Source organism: Melozone crissalis, unplaced genomic scaffold (assembly GCF_028551555.1).
Source record: "Melozone crissalis strain CALT ecotype California unplaced genomic scaffold, PUWL_Pcris_2 ptg000013l_1, whole genome shotgun sequence".
In the NCBI taxonomy this organism is placed as follows: domain Eukaryota; kingdom Metazoa; phylum Chordata; class Aves; order Passeriformes; family Passerellidae; genus Melozone; species Melozone crissalis.
Window position 1 is genome coordinate 44,138,433 of NW_026535791.1, and position 20,872 is coordinate 44,159,304.

Genomic DNA, 20,872 nt, shown 5'->3' on the forward strand with positions numbered 1-20,872 from the left:
AAAATGGCGATTTTACATCTGAAATGTTAAAATGCACCTTAAAAATGTTCTCGTATAAAAAGATATCTTTTAGTTCTATTTTTTAAAAAAATCACACTTAAAAAAAAGTCCTTACAGATCTTGATTTTGACTTGGTTTTACCAAAAAGAGGAACTGGTTTTACCAAAGAGAGGAACTGGTTTTTCTTCTACAGTCTGCCTGTTTTAGCAAAAATTCCCATTCCTAAATTTAAAAAACAAGCATCAATACTTTAAAATGTAAAATTGTGTACATTTGGTATAAATTTTTTACTTAAATCGATACAAAATTCTATTAAAATCCCCTTTTTCTTTCTTTATTACTTTTAAAAAAGGCTAGCTTTCTGTTTGAGCATTGTTTAAAGAAATAGTTTGTATTAATTGAAAGGAGCTGCAGCATATCCAAGGCAAATTCCTCTAATTTTTCTTGTGTGATGCATCCTGCATCATTTGGCAGGATGCATCACACAAGAAAAATTAGAGGAATTTACCATGAAATGGATTTCCTGTAAGTGGAATAGCAATTTAAACTTTATGACACAAAATTCCTCCACAATTTTATATAATCTTCCAATTGCCTTACAGCTCTCAAAATTTAATTTTAATTCCTGAACGACAATACTTTTCAAAATATCTCAGCAGTCCCATGTAAAAGTTGAGAATGCACAAATCCACAAAATGTGCACCAGTACCCTTTTCCAGATGATTTTATGGAAGAATAGACATCCTCCAGTGAATTAATAAATATTAGTGGAGGATGCAATGCTCAAGAAATTGCCAAACACCCAATGGTTACACATTGACATCAGCTGGTAACTGTGAAAGAACTTAAGGGTAAAGCATGCAAGACATACTACTAACTATCAGTTTTACCTTCTTGCTGATGCATGAATGAACATTCAGATATGCATGACAAATTTAGTGTACATCAATAATCTACAATACCAGAAAACGTTATTATGACATTCATAGAGATTAATTTTAAAAAACCTTTTGAAAACACTGTCAAATTTTGTTCTAGCTTTCAAACAGTATAGAAGTTTTACCTTATCAAATACTTTAGAAACCACATGCTTGTCCAGAACTGGGATGTATTTTGTACTGTGAAGGACAGTTGTAGGAGCTAAGGCATCCATGATGGTGAGTCTCCTAGCAGCCAACCCATGGGTCTTTAACCAAAGAGCTGAAGAGACATCTAGAGAGCTAGAAAAGAGAGACTGTGAGATGTAGCTCAAGGTAGAAACACATTTGAAAGGTTTGAAATGACTGAAGAAAATATGTAAAATCTAAATTTTGTTGTGCATTTATATATGCACACACGTACCTTTCAGATGCCCCTTTCACAGCCTGCATTTTCAGATCTAAGAGAAAACATTTGCATTTTGTTATCTCAGAGGTTTTGTGCACACCAAAGTATGCCTAAATTAGTTGCCATATAATAGCATCATTTTTTATTTGAGCCTACAAGCAGCATCATGCACAACTGTATAACATTTCAGCTGCTAAATTAATCAGTGAAAATTAGTTTTAGTTTCCTTGCCTTCCTGGTGCATGATCAATAGTAACAGTGCTACTACATGCCTCATGAGCTCTAATCAGACAGAGAAGAAATTTATAAAATAGGAAGGCAATTTGTTTTTTAAACTGGAATTTGTTCCAGTTTATTTATTTTTGACCAAGACCATAGATTACCCAGCTTACTTCCCAAGTCAAGATGTAACACCAAGTACTACCACTAATGAGATGGCCAGGAGTAGCTAATTTAAGGTACACCACTATGAAAAGCTCTATAAAAGACATGTAAAAAACTAAACATAAGATGCTGAAATGTAAAAAAGTCAAACATCTTCAAATGTCATAGGTAAGGTTTTAGAATTACTTAGAAGATGTATCATAAAGTTCAGAGTTGGACTAATTACTGAAAGAAATTAATACTATCCTGATGTATTTCTAAGTCCCATTGAAAACCCAGTTGTAAAAGCCTAGTTTGGGAACTGGCAGGAGTCTGGCCACAGCTGTAAGGACACTCTCACAATACCCAACTTCATGTCCAACTCTATCTCTGTTGAGTTTCACTCCTTTGTACTGCAGATCTCCACAGCTTTGCCTCAAATGAGGCACCACTAGTTACAAATGTAATGGGAGAAACCTTACCATGTTCCCCAGTCAGAGCTTCTTGTTCTGACAACTTGCCTTTGAAATTGGTTGGACATTTCACACCCTTTTTGACAGAAAAACTCTTTTCCTCTGGAGACACTCCTTCCTCTGGGCTTTCTTCCCTAAATTTCACACTACGGTTCAGGAATTGCAGCAGACTTGACTTTGTTTGATCTGTAGTTGTTGAAAGGGAAAGAAAGGAAGAGCTAACTTACTGCTCAGATTTTTGAGTTCCTCTTTGGCATTCAATTTTTAAGTGACTGCCTACACAATACATCAAGCAGAAAACTACTTCAATGCTAAGTTGTACTTTGTATTTTCCCCAAAGATGAGGGTTTATTTTACTTCAGCTGGGTAAATTTAGTTTCAGACTGCATACAAAGGACACTTCCAGGAGAAATGTAGTATTATGGGTGTAGTAAGGGGAAACATTAGTGTAAGTAATGCTGTAATTGGTAAAATATAGATCACCTCTTCATTCTTGCCAATTATGTACTTAGAATAAAAAGAGATTAGGGTTTAATATCTGCTGTTAAAAAACTGTTTACAGAGCTTTCTAAACATTCTGCTAAAATAGCTACTTTTTCATGGCAGGGCCTGTGACAAAGCACATATGAGCAGACATTTGTTTGTCTGTTTTCACCAAATAAGTAGGATGGCTGAAAAGTAGTGATGAAGAGAAGTTTAGATTTTAAAAATGATGATTACTTAAGTCAGGAAACTATCAATTTGTTCCCAAAACGAGGGATGATTTTTGCTATTTGCAACAGAATCTTTTCAAGTTAGTGAATGAATTCTTCTGAGAATTACAGCTCATATGAGTCTCACCTGCATATAATGCTTTCTTTCTTTGGGCTGGACTGGCAGCAGTGCTTTGCCTGGTTTGCTCATGTGATGGCACTGATGGTTCTTCTGAAGCACAGCATGGCCTACTCCTGAGAGAAGTACTCAGCTCTTCAATGTGTTTAGAAACAGGGACATAGTGTGTCTGCTTGTGATTACAGCTTGTCAGTGACAAAAATAAATTACTGCAAATATACAACACCAGTTTAAATAACACTAAACTGAAGTTTTCTGGCAATTTAAACACTGATTTAAAATGCTTTGAACAGTGCAAAATATTTTCTGTTATACAAATATGCATTTCAAAGGAAAGCTCAAAGCAGGTTAAAATATTCTTAGGTTTTTTAATTTTTGAAATGCAATTTCTTAGTTTATTTAAAATATGTTCATTACTTTTAGGATAACACTCATGTATTTGGAATAAGAACAGAATGCTCTCTAATAGCTACTTTGAATCCCAGGGCTAAGTAACTACCATCAGCAACGAGAATATCTGCCACATACATACCTATGCACATATATATATACACACATATATATCTATGTCCCAGCATTAATAAAACATATAATATCCAAATTCTGAAATAAGCACTTAAAACATTTTCATACTGGACATCCTACCTGCCCTTTCATACATGAAATCATAACACATCACTGTCCACTTGTAATAATTTTTACTTTATTTTCATTCTTTTACTGTTTTAAATAGATTTCTGTCTTAGAAATCTGATTTCTTTTAATGCATTTTTAAATTATTTTAGTATCACTGCATAAATAAATACACAAGTGTATTTGTCCATAATTCATGTTTCAATCAGCATATTCCAATGAGCAGCCATTTAGTAAGGAGGTATCAAGGCAGCTCTACTTAGATGACAATAATTTTTTATGAATTCTCTAGGTCAGAGGGAGCAATTTTACCACATGTTGGAGACAAAAAAATCATTTCCCCTCTTTGCTTTAATTATTCGCAATATGTTGAGACTATTGGTATATTTGAGATAATTTTGTTTCAGGCATCACAGTATTAGTTAATTTTTTCCAGATTTTTCTTTTCCATTACTCTGAGAGTAAGAAAGCAACAACATCTTTTAAAAAGGAAAAATGTAAGAGATCGTTCACATCTCTCATTAACATAACAACACAATGAGGACATACTTATCATCTGGAAAATTTTCTTCACTATAAGAATTCATCATCAGACTTTTCTCATGAAAGGTCTTCACTTTCTCTAGATCTTTCTCTCCTTGATCAATTTCTCTTTTCAAAAGATATATGTCTTTATTCTAACAAAAAGAAAATCAAATGTTTTAGTACAATTACTCCAAAATATGTTTCATTTCTGAAATGAAATGATGCAAGTTCTGATAATAATTCTGAATAATGATTCAGGACAGCTTCCAAATCTTGTATACTTTTTCAGGTAAGCTCTTGTGCTTGGCATTATAGCCTTTCAAATTATTCTTCCTTTCTAGGAAAATGGCAAGCATTCCCTTACTAGCCAGTTCCCCTTGAGATATGAACAGCTGTGTTTCTGAATAAGGTAATGAGGTCACTAGCTCCAATCATTTCAAGCAAGCAAGAAAATAAGCAAAGAAATAAAATACAATACAAGGTACATTGCCTGTTATTCTACAGATCTCAGCTGTATCACATTGTATTCCCAGGCACAAGGAAGCAAAAACCATACTCTTCAGATGAACACTGGAACTGACTAGGAATCATTTAGGCTAAAGGAGGAAACAGGAAGGAAATTCCAACAATGATCCCTGTACAGCTCCCACAGGACCACAGGCTCCCATGTCCATGTCTGGAGATGTACAACACAGACTCTGGCCCTCGTTTTTTCAACGTGAGCAGTGTCACACAGTCCACACCAGCAGAATCACTGAAATTGCCCAGTACAGTGACATTTTTCAAAAGCTGGATTATTTTCACATCTTCATTCTAATTGGTGTCTGTAAAGTTCAAATTTCCCAGTACTGTCTTGTCCTCGTAGTTCAACTACCACCATTTCTGAAATATATGCAATTAGTTCACTGAGTGCTAATTTTAATTAAAAGCAAGAATGTTTCAAATGGGTGTTTCTGTTAGTCTATTCAGAAATTTCCTCTTGTGGATTGTTGAGCTGCTCAGTCACACTTGATAAATGATTGCTATTCTAGTCATTTTACTTCTCATAGATCTCTCCCAAGCAGCTACTGCAGAACAAACTTGTAACAAAAATCCATAGAATCATTATCATTCAAATTCAGCTCTGCATTCTCTTATTTATTAACAGGATACAAACCATGTTTCATTTTAAACAGTAACTTATTTCTGAAACAGCACAGATGACATGTTTCTTCCAGAGCTGATTTGGTCTACATGTACTTTTAGTTTTCAAGAGGGGTCATCAGGAGAGGGAGAGTGTGTTTGCAACGATAGCATTACAAATGTAATTTGCAGTATACTTAACCTTTTTTGATGTTGTCTAGAAAAATTTTACCAGAAAACAATCATATTATTGCTTTCATATCATGTCAAATCTGACTAGGATTTACCCTCTCTTTCTCAGTAATCTATTGTAATATGAAATCACAATAGTGCAAGTCATGTGGCTTTCCAAAGTAGCATGAAGCAGCAAATATATTGATTTTCAGATACTCACAAAAATAAACTCTGGAGTATCAGGATCATTCAAATAAATGTTGTAATAATGAAACCGTCCCTGTGTTGTAGTAGATAGATCATACAAAAATTTATTGGCTTCTACATCATCACAGTTGAAGGATACAGTATGGATGGGAATTTTACAGTGAAGTTGGACTTCAGCCAAAATTATCTGGGGGGGCTGAAAATCAAAAAAACCTTTATGTTAAAAATGTGGCATCTAGAAACATATTCATCAAAGCATGGAGAATTTGTAACAATTTAATCAGTTGTTCTGTTGCTCAGAGACAGATATAGAACAGTTAAAAGTATGCACTTTATACAGATTGCTATTTCAATCAGAAATTAGCTAAATGAGCTAATTTAAAACTGTGTTTGAAAGACTGATAAGCGCATTAAGGCACATGATGTAAATTGTAATATAATCAGTACTCTTTGTTTCTGAAGTTTTAAAATAAATTACTAATGTTTAGGAAATTAAACTACTACATTAGTGTTTAGCATCACTGGATATATATAAAACATTTTTGGAAGTATATGAGTGTGGATCTTCTTAAGAAATCGAATTAGTTCAAAGAAAAGTTAATTCAATAGCAGGAAACAAAGTAGAGGCTGAGAAAATAGGAAAGCTAGTTTCCTCCTCCCATAAAGAAATAAATATTAGGTGAAAAAGTAGATCTACCATCTCCAAAAATGCTGAAGGATCTGGTAGAAAAAAATTATTGACTCAGTTCTCTAAATTCTGATAACATTTCAGTTGTTCAAAATACTCAAAAATCTTGACAAATTAAGTAATGTTTGCAATATAATACTTGTGTTGGTTGAACTTTAATACTTAAAAGCAACATCAGCCATTTCCTTTATTTAACTGTTAAAAAGGTATAAAATACATTATTAATAGGGTAAAAAGAAATTACTTATTCCCTAATTTTGAACTTAATAAAATATTAAAAATAAGAATATGAGTAGTACAGGAAGCCAAATTATTCTTTGGTAAAATATTAATTTATGCTCTTAGCTAGAAAAACTGTGAAACAAGGCCAATAAACATCCAAGAGACTCCACAAGACTCAGCACTGCAGGTATGACATTCATCTCATAATTCCAACTGCTGACACCTCTTTTCTGCATTTTCTGTTTTCTCATTTTGAAATACCTGGTCAGGTCTCCCATCAGTCAAGAGATAAATAGCCTGAGTGTCAGTATCAGCAAGAGCAATCTGGAGAGCTTTGAGTGTATTTGTGGAACTTCCAACCTAAGAAACCAAAGAGAAAAAGACCAAGAAACAGCTATAAATACAAACAATTCTTTGCATCTGTTCTTAAATTCATAACGACAGTGTACTGATTCAAGGGATAATACAGAACCAAAATGACTAATAAAATGGTGAAAACATTTATGTCATGTAGCTAACAAAAGCTAAGCAAGTGTCAATGTAAAATAAATTGATACCAGATTGGTATTCAGTGCTTATGCAAACACACAGAAGAAAAATGCTGGCAGCAGCAATCTGGGCTGTACAAGCAAAAGCAATCACTAAAAGACTATAAACAGATAGGCAGATGTAAGACAAAAGATGCGTTCTCTTCGTTTTACCACTGATGCTCCTGCTTGCCAACTCATCACACTCCCTTGAAAGACATATTTTACTTAATCAAACAGTTCAAAAGTTGCTCAAAAGAGTTGCACAATTTTATTTCTCCAAATAAAACTGTTCTTGGTTTTCCAAACATATTTTTCCAGACTCTCTCCCATCTACCCCTTTCACACATTAATGTAATTATCATTTATACTTTAGCACAAAAAAGTTAGCAACAAAACATGCCCAGCAAACTAATGCTGTGCTCACTAAAAATTTCCACTGGAGTAATAATAGCACTTTTCCTATGTCATTCACATACTCAGTGATCATGATCTGCCTTTCTTCTTTTTACACTAAATTCAATTAAGTGCATTTCATGGCTTAGGAACCTAAGCCCTACATTTTGCATCTTAGCTGTCCACCTTTCAAACATTGTGTACAAAACCTTCCAAACTAAAGGAACATGTAAGGTTTACCAGTATAAAAAACATTTCATCAAGTCTTAGTCTTTTATGGAACCAAAGCAAAACCTCTAAAAAGATAAGAGTCTGTTTTATGCTTGCATAACACCTGAGTTCTGTTCTGGAGGGCAGTGAGGATTGTAGTGGTGTAAGAAGAGATTCAGCATCCATGGATATAATGCATTGCAGAAGATAAATATATATATCTAACATTGATCCATACATGCAAATATATGCTAAGAGATATAATTATTTCTTCAGTCCTATTACCTGTGTTAAAATTTCTTCCAGTCCTTCCCACCAGGGCAAAGGAAATCAGGTGAAATGGAATAGAAGGTACATTCTGACAGTTACTCTGTATGGCTACATAAGAGTGTACGGGCCAGGCAATGTGATAGCTCATCTACCTAATTGTCTTATCTTCTGACCCACAAGCAATTCTTATCAGTACCCACTCATAAGAAATAACCAGCCAAAGTTGTTAAATTTATCTAATACTCCTGATGTTTTAGTATTTATAAAGTTTTCGACATATCGCTCATTACCATGTTTAAATTGGCCAAACTGATTTAAAACAAAACAGCTTCCTTCACTTCTTTTTACATCATGGGAACATAGGGTGGATGCTGATGATGTGCAGAAAATAACCCTGTACCTTGTGGTAAACGTTTAAAAGAAAATAACTCCATACCTTATGGTTCATTTTAGGTTTCTCAATTGCTACTGTTACAAACAAACACCAGTTTTATCAGTGTTTAAACAACAATGACATATTTCAACTATATGACAGTACTACCACTAAAATTTTAGATGTCATTACATTTAAAGGATTTTTAAGGAGCAGTTAGTTACTGTTTACAGCTCAGCTTCCTTATTCATAATCTTGGGACCAAAGAGCATAAAATGGGACCAAAGGATCTACTCTGAATAATATTCCAGAGCAACCCTCTGTTCATTTCACCTTCACTGCAAAGACAGCTTTTTGATCTCAGACTTATGCCTGCAATGCTTAAAAGAGGTTAAAAGGTCAGCAGCACATATCATCACTGAAAGAAAGTAGCCTGTTCTTGTGCCATTTCCTATTCCATTTCAATATCTAGATCTGAATATAGAATGAAATTTATAATCAAAAATTCATATTTTTATGAATAAGGATGGAAAAGGCCATTCACTAATGCATATACAAGATGGTATCAAAACATGGTAGTTCAAAGTATTATTGAACCTTCATAGTGCTGTACAATATTCATGACTTAAGCAGAGACAAGTTTTCAAGCCTTAGGGAGAGCAGCAAAATAAGGCTAAGTGAGCTCAGTTACAAGTATTCAGCTGCTCAGGGAGGCCACAATAATACTTCCTTTTCTCTGTGTGTTGGTCTGTTAGTGTTTTCTGAGAATACCAAGTTATTGATCTTGCTTTGTAGTCTCAGAGGCACTATGCTGCTTACCCAACTTCCTCATGCCCAGGAATCTCATATTAAGGCTGAAGAAGAGCTGTCATAATGCTGAGGAGTTTTATTACATGAACATGGGGGTTTGTGCTAGAAAACATAATGTGGGATGTATCTATACCTTCGCATGACTGATTTTTAGTCCTGTGTTAATAACATTGCTGTCCACATTTAATGGTCCTAAAGCTGCTCATAGTTACAATATGGTGGATCACTGTGACTGACTACAGCAGTTCTGCTTTGTTTCAGGGAAAAACACTCAGACTTTGGCCACTGTCAGAGAGAGAATACTGGGTAGATAGATGTTTGGTCTGAGTATGTTTGTTCTCATGTTTCTATGGCACCTAAAGTTAGCTGTTTATCCATCAAAAGGGATTAGAAATTCTTTTCCAGTTTGCTGGTTTTGGTCTCCTGTACCACCTCTGAGCAGTAAGTTAGCCAGCAACACCCCTCATCCATGCAGCAGACCTGCAGCAAGAATGACAAATTTAAAAGCAGGGTCTGAGTGATTACAGGATTCCTAGGGAAGTCAAATTGGCCAATGCTCACATTTTGGCTACTAAACATAGCAGGCAGCAAGTGGAATTAATATGATTTCCTAAACAGGTCCATTGTTAAAGGATTATTATACCTGAAAAACACATTGTATTCAGATCTACTTAATTTTATCCATCATCTATATTGTTAGCTTACTCAAGTCAAAGACAGTCTATGCAAAATACCCCAGTCATACAGAAAGTGGAGAAACATACACAACTTTGAAAAAATAAAGAAACAAACACACTTTATTACAAACTCTTTGTAATAATTAGCTGCTGTATCACCTCAAGCCCTTTTATCCAAAGCCAAGCATCTTGCAAATTTTCCTCATTAACCTCAACAAGTTTCTCTTGCCATGCCACTGCTTGGGCACTAAATTTCACGAAGTTAAATCTCTTCTTGTGTCTCAGTTGCTCCTGCAAGACACAGCATCTGAATTTTACCTACTATTAAAAGAAAGAATACTTGTATCTTGAAATACTGAGTAATAGCAATTATTTTAATTATTATAGAATTAATTATATTATTGCAATAAATTATGATAACATATTATTTTATTATTATTACTATTGTTATTATTATTATTGAAATATGTTGATATTTGAATATGATTATTGTAACAATATTAAAAGATATGGTGTCCATAGAGACATACAAAGCCAGAGACACGTATTACTTTCAACTGTTAAGATTGCTTGAAATTCCCAAAGTAAGTCTCCATACACTCATATTTCTCAAACAATTTAAACAGCAAATGTGTAGGAGGGCATGAAAGAGAAATGAAACTGGATATGATCAGTGGTGTAAGGAAGAGATTATCACTGCTTACCAGAGGAAATTGAAATCAGAAAGAAAGTAAGATATCATTTAGAGGAGGAGAACAAGAATCATATAAAGAGCACTGGCAAGGAGAACTAGGACAGCAGGAGAAAATCAAGACTTTGCTAAAGCTACTTTTGGACAGAAGTTATGTTAGGGAAGATTTGTGCAAGCAAGTACAAACTTTCAGAGCCTGAAGTCTTTGCTTCCTTTTCATCATAATTTGTGTGCAGCTTCCTGCAGAAACCTTCTGGCACAGTATCTAAGATATTTCTAGTGCTGATCTGCTTAGAGGACCACAAAATACTAGGTCCCATGACTTGAGCACTTAGCTCAAAAATCTCTCTGTCATACTTTCAATTTTTTAGTCCTACCAATGATTGCTATCAATGCCAGACTGAATTTTCATCTCACTTACTTCTCTTAGGACTAAAGAAATTTAAAATTAATCATGTCTCTGAAATATTAATTAGGCTTAGGTGACATCATTGTAGACAAGACAATCCTTTCTTAGGTGTGTCTCCCAGTACTCACAGCTTTTGAGGTACTCCTGCACTTTGCCAGTCCCTGGGCAAAGTTCTGAGTCACTGTAAAATGCAAGGAAGTCCAAAGCATTCTACACCCTCTATTGCAGAAGCATGAAAGTGAATCTAGAACACTCATTACAAATCACAACAAGCCAATGGAATTGAATGACACTGCTTAAAAGTGAAAATGAGAACGCTGAAAGGCGTTTCATTGCATAGCTTGTTTTTGGTCTGGCTTTTTTTGCTGTTGTTGTTGTTTGCTTTTTAGTTGGCTTGTTTTTCTTTTCTTTAGAAGTGATGCGGCTTGAGGGAAAGAATGACTTAAGCAATTTTAATTTTTAATATTTTCTCTTGCTTTTTTCAAATAGTTGTATAAATGAGGGGAAAATATAAATTCTTAATTAAAAAATGAGCACATGAAGAAAAATCTAAATATTTTTATAAAGCTGCTGTTTTCAAAAATAATTTTAAAAATAAAGAAAAAGTAGAGTAACAACTATCCAGAAAAGATCAGTTTACTCTAAAATGTTCCTCAGCCTTCAGAGTCATCCCTTTATCATACCTGCATTAGCTGAAATATTTTTTCCTTCACTAGTGGCAGCTTGTTTTTCATAGACTGGGATGTATCAATAAGAATACAGATATCATCTTCAAACACATTCCCAAAAAGCCCTCTGCTTCCTTGTTGAAGCCACTTAATCCTGGGGGAGGAAAAAAAAATCAAAACCTGTTCTGTAACATCTTTGGAGCTCTGTGTATCAGAATCTGAAAGGTAGGATCTTTTTGTCACTGCCATACTTCTTATTCTCTTTCCCAAAGGACCTGTTTGTATGACTGTCAGAAGCCCTTGATGAATCAGTCCCCTGTCCCTACATCACAAGACATTTTTAGGTTTTTATTAGTTTTTTATTTCAATAGAAAACAGTACAGCACCTTTCTAAAGTCAGGTATCAGGTAGTTTGGGCTGGGAAATCCAACGTGGAAGCAACATGGAACAAGCGGTATAACCATGGTCCCTGTATCTGTTTTCCAGACTCATCTCAGTAAATCATTTAAGCCTATATTACTATGGCTCCCTTCTCAGGAAACCACTTGAGAATCTCTTCTCCAATGAACTTAAGCACTTCAAAGAGCCTTAATATAACACAGATGCTTCAATGGTTTGTGGACCTTGAGCCTTAAATACAGAGTTTGATTTACATTTTAAACAGGACTGGGATGTGCCAGCCAGTTAAATACATGCACACATACTGCTCTCCACAAGAACATTTCCTCGGTAATGGATGCAGCAAGTCCAAATCTGATTTCCCTTGGGAGTCATACAATACTTATCTACACTCAAACAGAGACATTTAACACATGGAACATCATGGCCCTGGGAAAAATATACATCTCCACAGAAGGTTTCAAAAAAGTTCTAACATGGAAATAAAAGGATACTGCTACAGTAGCTACTGATATATATTTTGTCATTACTTATTTCACCCAAAGTGTTTGATGAGGTCTACCAAGACTTTTTAACATTCAGATGAAACATTCAAAACAGCAATCTTGATTTGGATTTCAAAAATTCATGCTCACCACAATTCCTTATCTCAAATTTTCCTTTGACAGTATGTAATTGTTATCCTAAATACAGTAATATGAAGGTAAACTAGAAGGAATAACACAACTCTGTTTGACCTTGCTAAATATAATCAGATTGTTATATTTTTGGCTGGAAAGGAGAAACAAAATTAAAAATTCACCAATAATATAAAGGTTCACATCCTTCTTTTTTCAGTGAGGCATCTTGTTGTCCTAATATACAAACCAGAGGGCATTTTTTTTTTCTGTTCTACAATAGGTTTTCCTTAGACTACCTATTATTTTGTAGATGTCATGTAAAACCTAAGTGTCCATATGGCTGAAGAAATGTAAATTACACAGCTAGTTTGAGCAGTGAACTTGTGATCAGGTGCATTACTGACTCTGATCTAGACTGTTCAAACTTGTCTTTAACACAAAATTACAAAAGGGCAGATAACCACCATCAGTACAGGCACAAGCCAAGCTGTGCTTCTTGGTGTCACAAAGCATCCTAGGTACACAAGATGAATGTTTACTAAGTTTTATTGATGACTCTTGAAGTTGTCTGCCACCTTATAGCCCAAATACTTTTTGGCACTTTTAGCAGTAATTCAAATAATGTGCAGACTGACTTTCACACCTGTGTTTCAGAAGGAAAACAAAAGTTCAAAATCTCAATCAGTTTTCTTCTATGGCTACTAAGAAACCCAACATACAAGATTCTGATTTAAAATAGACTTCTGACTTAGTACTGCTGCTGTCAGTTTACCAACCACTTCAACTTATTATGACAGTAAATGTCAAACTTTTCAACACTCATGTAAAGTGATCAAACTGATTTTATGTGAAAGAACACAAACCTTCCTTCCACTTGTCTGAGAGCTGTCCTCATTTTCTCTTTGTACTGCTTATACTGCTCTGTAGTAACATATACATGAACTACAGATCCATCTTTCCAGAGGGTATGTACAAACTTGTCACAGTATCTTGCATGAATTATCTTCCTCTTTGTCTCCTACAGAACAGAAAAACACGTTTCATATGGAAAACATATTATTTTGCAGTGCCTTTGATATTTGGGGAACAAACTTCAAAGATACATGCTTGTTGCACATGAACAGGAGTAGAAATAAACATAGGATATGGTGTTCACAGAATTTGCTCCTATAAAGATTCAATAGAAAGTGGTTTTATTCTTGCAGCTAGCAAAAACCAGAAGCTTACCAAACAGTCAATAGTAAAGCTTGAGAAAAACAAATAGAAGACAAATTAATCCAAATTTTCTTAACAAACTAGAGGACACTGCAGCATCTGAGACTAACACACCCTCTAAAGATAACATGAAATCTTTGCCCCAGCCCACAGAAATACAAAGAAAACCAAGGCATTGATTAAGCCAGTCCTGATTCTTCCTTTTAGAATGTATGTGAACCAGCAAGGAGTCCTGAAAGCAGTCATTCTCAAAAAGCTCTTTGAGACATTGTTATTCTGTCTCAATAATTAATAATCTGATTTTAACAAAAAAATACAAAACAACAACGCCATACACTATATTATCAATTTATCCATCAACCAAGTTTTCAAGCTTTAAAATTAAAAATAAGCAACTCATAGGACATGAGAGAAAATGAACAATACTCACAGCATCAGTTTGTGACCATTCATCCTCTGGTTTCGTGTTTATGTCAACAGGCCCCTCTACATGGTGAAAAACACTATCAGCAAGTGCATCATACAGTGTGAGCTTCTGAGCTTTCAAGCCATACGTCTGCAACCACTTCTCAGAAGTCAAATATTCATCAGTTATATGTTTTGATAATGGATGATCACCTTTGTCTGCTAATAAAGAAAATAAACACAATCTCCTATATAACAGGGTTCATTTTGGATAAGCTATTTTCAAAACCAGACTGATACTGGAATCAAAATTTTCAAACTTGTTCTACTTATTCTGACAGCATTGGAGCAAACAGATATTTCTGAGTGATTTTTAATAGTCTGTACTTTGGCTGTGGGTTTTTTTCTTATCAGAAAACTCACTGCAACAAATTTTTTTGTAATTGGAAAAAAAACCCACCAAAAGACAGGGAGCAAAGACAATAAATAGCGAGAGGATCAACATATAAAACAAATTTTCTTAGTAGCTGAATTACAAAATGCCAGAAAGTAATCCTGAATAAAATGTCTAACTTCAAGGAGATTCATTTGAGAAAATGAAACAACAGAAGATATAATTGAAAATACAGTCAAGAGCATAACAATAATCTGTTTAGAGATGGCTATTTAAAGTAAAAGGCAAACTACAATGTCATATTGTTTCACACATTTTCTAAGGACTATCTTAAGTTAGGGACCTGCACAACTCTGGACACCAGTATAGTATACAGATAACATACATAAAGTAATAGGATTCAGGATTATTCATTGACTCATCACTATCCCAGTAAACCACTCCTAGACCAAATGACAAGGCAGTGGGTCCCATAGCAGGGTGAATTTATTTTGTTACTATTTAATTCTGGTAGACCAAGATGGTATAAAGGTCTACTCAGTTTAGATGCAGCTACAGTGACCACACCAGTGAGATCCTGAGCCTGTAAATAAACCTATGGAGGCATCTACTGCCCTTACACACACCGAGATGAGCCTGCATCAGGGCAGGTGCACAATCAGAGTCTGTTCATGTGGAAAACTTTGCTTTATGATTGCCTGTGGTCCTTAGAACAACTGTCACAAATGTGCTCACACAGTTTTGAAAAGAAAACTGTTGTTTTCTTTCTTCCACATGCTTTACATAGAGCATCTCCATTTTTGCAGGACTGAGTAGCTTCTCACTGTCCCTTGTTAAAGCCTTCCAGAGCAGAACTTCAGAAACCAGCTACACTTCTCTCTCCAACAGGGCTCAATCCAATCAGTATGCACAGAACAACAAATGAGTCATGTTCTAGGCCAAACATAATGGCAGAAACTATGGGTTGGAAGAAAAAATGTAGGTGTTCCTCTATGTTTCTTAAGACAGGAGTTGTCAGAGTGCTTCTTCTGAATAGTTTTCAGATCTCTGCCCTTGACAAAAATGCAACCCCTCTGCTTCTTCCCTTTATGTGGAATGAACTAGCTACCAGGTTGGAGGCTATCCCAAGAAGACTGTGATAGGAGAGGGATAAGGTATTTCACCAGCACTGTGCAGAAAAAACTGAAGATTTATTGGTTCAGGCAGACAGGAAGAGATCACAAAAAAACCCCGAAATAATTTCCATATCCTAAAATCCAGGTAACTTCTAAACCTAGTCACTGGTAAACTAAAACTGTGTTTCAGCCTGAGCTGCTAAACTTTAGCAAGCTTAAACCATAGTAAACAGAAATTTGTACTAGAAAGTTTTAAGCAATCCTAAGTTTAGATAACTATTACAGTGCTATATAGACACATAGGTACTATACCCAGTCCACAGGCATTTTGGAGAAAATCATCCTCAAACTCATGTGCAATCAAAACTGTTCACAAAAAGATGTTGATCACTAATACAATGGTAGCTGTATTTCTTATGAAAGAAACATAAATTATACCATCTTGAGAAGCAGATTGGTCAGATTCTGATAAGATTTCCTGAACTTGTGTCACTGTACTCTTGGCTTCCTCCAGCTCTTTCCAGATCAAAAACACATCTTCACAGACACCAGCCACTGCAACAGAAATAATAAATAGAACTTCACATTTTTATACAATTTCAGCTTTTTGTAACTCCTCAATCACAACAAAGTCATTGGTATACCCAGAACTTGCCATATAACCTTGTTTTCTTGAGGTCCCATTGCAATGACAAATCCTGTTCCCGGACAGACTTCAAAAAAAAAGACTCAAACCTGGCTCCAGGATATGAGAGGTGCTTAGCATATTGGAACTAACCTCCAAAGTTGGCCACAGATTGTTCCCACAGTGGAAGCAAATACATTTTAACACTCTTGGAAATAATAAGGAAAATCCACAACGAAATTCACTTGTTGCCCCCTGGACTTTATTGCAAAACTTGGCTCGAAAGAGTAAACCCAGTTTTGACATTTTAAAGAGAAGACAGTTTTGACTCTTTCTACATCCTAAAGTACATAATTAATTTTATTTAAATCTTCTTTCCTTGATGACTATCTAATTAAATTTTGCTAAAGATAAATTTAATTTCCTCCCAACAATCTTCAACAGTCATAAACAAATGTTACCAAAAAAAATTACTACCTAGCTATATTTTCAAAAATAATTAGAAAGATCCAAAACTGGAATTGAGACAAGGTTTTCTCAATTTCAACAGATATGTCTTTCTTGATGAAAATAATAAAAGGCTTATTTATTTCATAAAATAAATTACTAAAATTGAGACACCTTGTATACCTAAGCAGTAGGATTGCTATTAAAAATGTGTTAAGTTACTCTCAGATTTTAAACTGCAATATTGGACAATGCAGAAAAACTGTGTGCAGTGTTAGAGTAAAAATCTAAAAGACGCTGAATCATCAACTATCCTAACCACAAATACAGGTTACAAACTATTGCAGATCAAAGCCTATTAATGAATTGCACATAAAAATGCTGAACAAGGCAAACTATATCTTACCATCCAGTGGTTCAGCTAATATTCAGTGATGGTTCACTGTATGAAAGATAACATATGAAAATTTATCTACTAAAGCAGGTTGCCAGTTCTTTGATAAACTTTCTGAAAAAAATAATACCAATACTAATACTAAAAATAATAAAATTATACAAATAATAACTCGATTTTAATTGTGAAATGTTTTCAGATTCCAACAAATATTTTGAATTCTGCTATTGTACACTGCCATCTCCTGGGACGTTCCTGCATTTCAAAACATCTGTTGCAGCCATTAGAACAAAGATCAACATTTCCTAAATCACAAAAAGCTTCAGTAAGGCAGATCATTCCACAACATAAAACACAAAAGGGAATTAAAAATCCCCCTCAGTCTGTAATCATTACCTGTTAAATTTAAGAAAAATATTCCCATCAAATATTTCAGAAAGAATTCTACTTTTATTTTATAAGCAATCTCTCCCCAGAAATGAAAACACATGGATTCACACCACACATGAACATAGTTCTAACTTTAAGGCTGTTAAGAATGCAATTCCAGTGGTGCTGTCTCCAAATAAATCTGGATATCCTCCACAAGCTGTCAATTACTGTCATCCAGATTTAATTTTATGAATATGTTAACATTTTAAAATATTTTTAATAATTTGAAAATATTTAAAGAAATATTTAAAGAAACTTAACTACCTCTAAATCAATAACAATTATATCATTGTGTTGCTTCATTTCCTCTTAAGTTAATGATATGGACTCATCAGTTTTACAGGATTATTGTTACTGTCCCCATTAAGATAGGTGAATTGAATTGGTATTACATGAGAAGATATTTTTTCCTCATTTATGCTTGTAGCACAGCATGCCTTCCCAAAGCAAGTGTGCTCAATGTCACTTGCTACGCAGGACAAATGCAGGCACCAAGAACTGCACATTGTAAAATTCCAGCTGCTTAAAACATTTTTTCAACAACACTTTTCCGGGATTCAACTGGGACAGAAGCTTGCAAGCAGTGATATCCATAGCAGCTTTCTTTCTCTACACAGGAAGCTCAACTGCACCTCTGCCTCAGCCTCTTTTCCCCTGCAGCTAAGGAGTGGCCTGTGTCTTTCAAAATGGAACCCCCAAAATCAAAATCTACATGCAAAGCATAGCATCTTCTGGATGTGGCTCTCAGCTGTGGCCCATCCCTCAAAGCACATCTCTGGTAAATGATCAAGAAAGCATGAACCTCATTTTGTTTAAATTCCCTCTGCTCAACCTCAGATGTGCCATTTTTGGGGGACCACCAACCAAAGAAAGTCACCCCTCTGGAGGGTGCAGTTCACAACCACTCCAAGCCACTGTCTCTTGTACACATTCAGGTACCCATGTCTCAGGCATCATCTTGTCTTAAAAAATTACTTTATCCAGGGAGAGAAAGGGCACTCCTGGCTCCTCCTGCCATGAAGCACCTTCCCAGCTGCTCTGGGGGGCAGTGTAAGAGCCAGACCTCTGGGGACCTCCCCAGAGGTCATTCAAAACCCACCCCACTGCAATGGCAGGAGGGTGGCCTCCAGTCACACACAAGGGGACTGGCCTGAACACCCTGCTGCACATGTCCAGCCTGGGCCAAGTGCAGTCAGCTTCCCTTGGTTCTCCCCAAAGCCATCCTGACCCTGCAGAGAACCTCACCCTGGGTAACGTTCCAGGAGTGCCCTGCCCACAGGTAAAGGCGTTTCTGCTCTGCAGAAGGGAGGGCCTAGGAAAGAGGAAGAGGATGAGGAAGGTTGTGGGGAGAGCCTGTGGCAAGGGGCAGAAGCATTTTGCTGACTCCCATGAACTGAGAAGCAAGATGTTAGACCTAAGCAAAAACACAACCACACTTGCACGTGTACACGGAAACTCATAACTGCCCTCATTTCCATTTCCCAGTTATTTAACTGGCAGACAATCTCAAAAGAAGCAGCTTTTCCACATGTACCTCCCCACAAACAAACTCACCCAGTTTTACAAGTCACTGTAACCAATCTGATTTCCATATTGCTAATGAAATAATCCTGCTTTGGAAAAAAAAAAAAAACCACAACCAAACAACCTACAAAATATCCAAAATACCTACAATATCTTTGAAACAGGAAGCAAATACCAATACAAAAGCAAATCATGGAAAACAGAAGCATTTCTTAATTGTCTGAATATCTGACTTAAACCATGGAAGCAAATGCAAATGCAAATGCAAATTAAATGCAAATATAATGAAATGAAAAAAATTTGTTGGCAAGGGAAGATGGGGAAATTTATTTTCTTCACTGCCAGTCCCTTTCTCAGCCTCCACGTGGCAGCAGAACACAGCAATATACCCTTAAGCATTGATTTTTAAAATCTCCACTTAGAGGGGGATGAATGGAGGCACAAAGAGGTGTAAGAGGGTAGTCCACAGCTTTTACCTGCATACTTGCCAGGTCAAACAGCACTGAAACTCACTGCAGACAAATCCTGCCCCTTTTCCACTGGGCAAATGGACAAAGTAAATGAACTTTGTATCCCATGTGGAATCACAAAACAACTATCTGCATCATTCTCTACACATTAGCAAAGAGATCTGCCAGGCCAAGGTTAGGCTGCTAAAACTAGAACAAAGCACATGCAAGAAAAAAGCAGAGGCAATGATCTTTGCTACAGCTTCTAGGAAAAGTAGCCACTCTTCAGTCATTATTCTGGCTCTCCAAAGGGAGGGTTCAATCTTTCCCATGTCAGTGTACATAAACAGCGCAGAGTTCATTGACTTCAATGTCATACAGGAGAATGACACTCTTACGCTTTCCTTTTTTACACACAATAACCTGAAATATTCCCTATCATATTTCCCCACATGTGAAAAATCAAGCACATCTAAGAACAGAGCCTTATATTGCTCACAAGGAGGTCAGACACTTTGGATTTATCACATCAGTAAAATCCTGATTTCAGTCCATTTGCATTTTCTCTACACTTGCCAGCTCATCTATTCCACCACACAGACACCACTACACGGAAATTTACTGTTTCTGTGTCAGCCACCAAGGATCCTCTATTCATTTTAGGATCTAGTTCAAAGCACTGCTGCTTTTCAAGCACTATGTAGCACTTATAACCCTTTACTCCAAGCAGATGACACGAATGTGCCCTTTTTCAGAAAAACATCTTTTCTTCACAGCTTCCACCATTCCTTGCCTTCCTTGTCTTCGACTTCCAACTTAAATGTCACCTCCTTTCCACTTATAAATTTAACTACATAACAAGATTGCTTTATTCTACAGCTTTTTACAGATGAATAAACTGCACAAAGAATGTAGGCAGAAGTGATAACAGGAAAATTAGTGCTGGATGAGGAGATATAATCACATTGGTGAAATAAGACTTTATGTAAAAGCATTTCTCTGCCAAAAGTAAATCTGAGGCTGCCAGCAAAAGGACCCTAATTCTTTAATGAGTTACACCTGTTTTGATCTTGAGCACCTACTCAAAATGAGTGTCAAAAAATTGTTAGTTTATCACACTTGCTTTCCAAATGTCTACTCAAGATGCAAAAGAGGGGAGAATTGAGCTCTTATCTAAAATTTTAAATAGTTCTGACTTGTTTTGTTAGGCAGATGAAAAGGAATCAACATAAAGTATCCAGTATTTGCAAAATGCTGA

The 20,872-nt window shown here is 35.7% G+C and overlaps 1 protein-coding gene across 1 annotated transcript in view; it reads right to left on the reverse strand.

Annotated features, from left to right (window-relative positions):
* Nucleotides 1-20,872, reverse strand: part of VWA3B (von Willebrand factor A domain containing 3B) — a 58,955-nt gene that overhangs the window by 17,356 nt on the left and 20,727 nt on the right. Inside the window, exons 9-20 of the mRNA XM_054271876.1 lie at nucleotides 16,182-16,298; nucleotides 14,260-14,456; nucleotides 13,478-13,632; nucleotides 11,611-11,749; nucleotides 9,987-10,118; nucleotides 6,826-6,924; nucleotides 5,668-5,850; nucleotides 4,176-4,303; nucleotides 3,003-3,109; nucleotides 2,172-2,348; nucleotides 1,342-1,378; nucleotides 1,064-1,220 (exon numbers count right to left, since the gene is read on the reverse strand). Coding sequence (XP_054127851.1) covers nucleotides 1,064-1,220; nucleotides 1,342-1,378; nucleotides 2,172-2,348; nucleotides 3,003-3,109; nucleotides 4,176-4,303; nucleotides 5,668-5,850; nucleotides 6,826-6,924; nucleotides 9,987-10,118; nucleotides 11,611-11,749; nucleotides 13,478-13,632; nucleotides 14,260-14,456; nucleotides 16,182-16,298 — 1,628 coding nt within the window. The remainder of the gene's footprint in view (nucleotides 1-1,063; nucleotides 1,221-1,341; nucleotides 1,379-2,171; nucleotides 2,349-3,002; nucleotides 3,110-4,175; nucleotides 4,304-5,667; nucleotides 5,851-6,825; nucleotides 6,925-9,986; nucleotides 10,119-11,610; nucleotides 11,750-13,477; nucleotides 13,633-14,259; nucleotides 14,457-16,181; nucleotides 16,299-20,872) is intronic.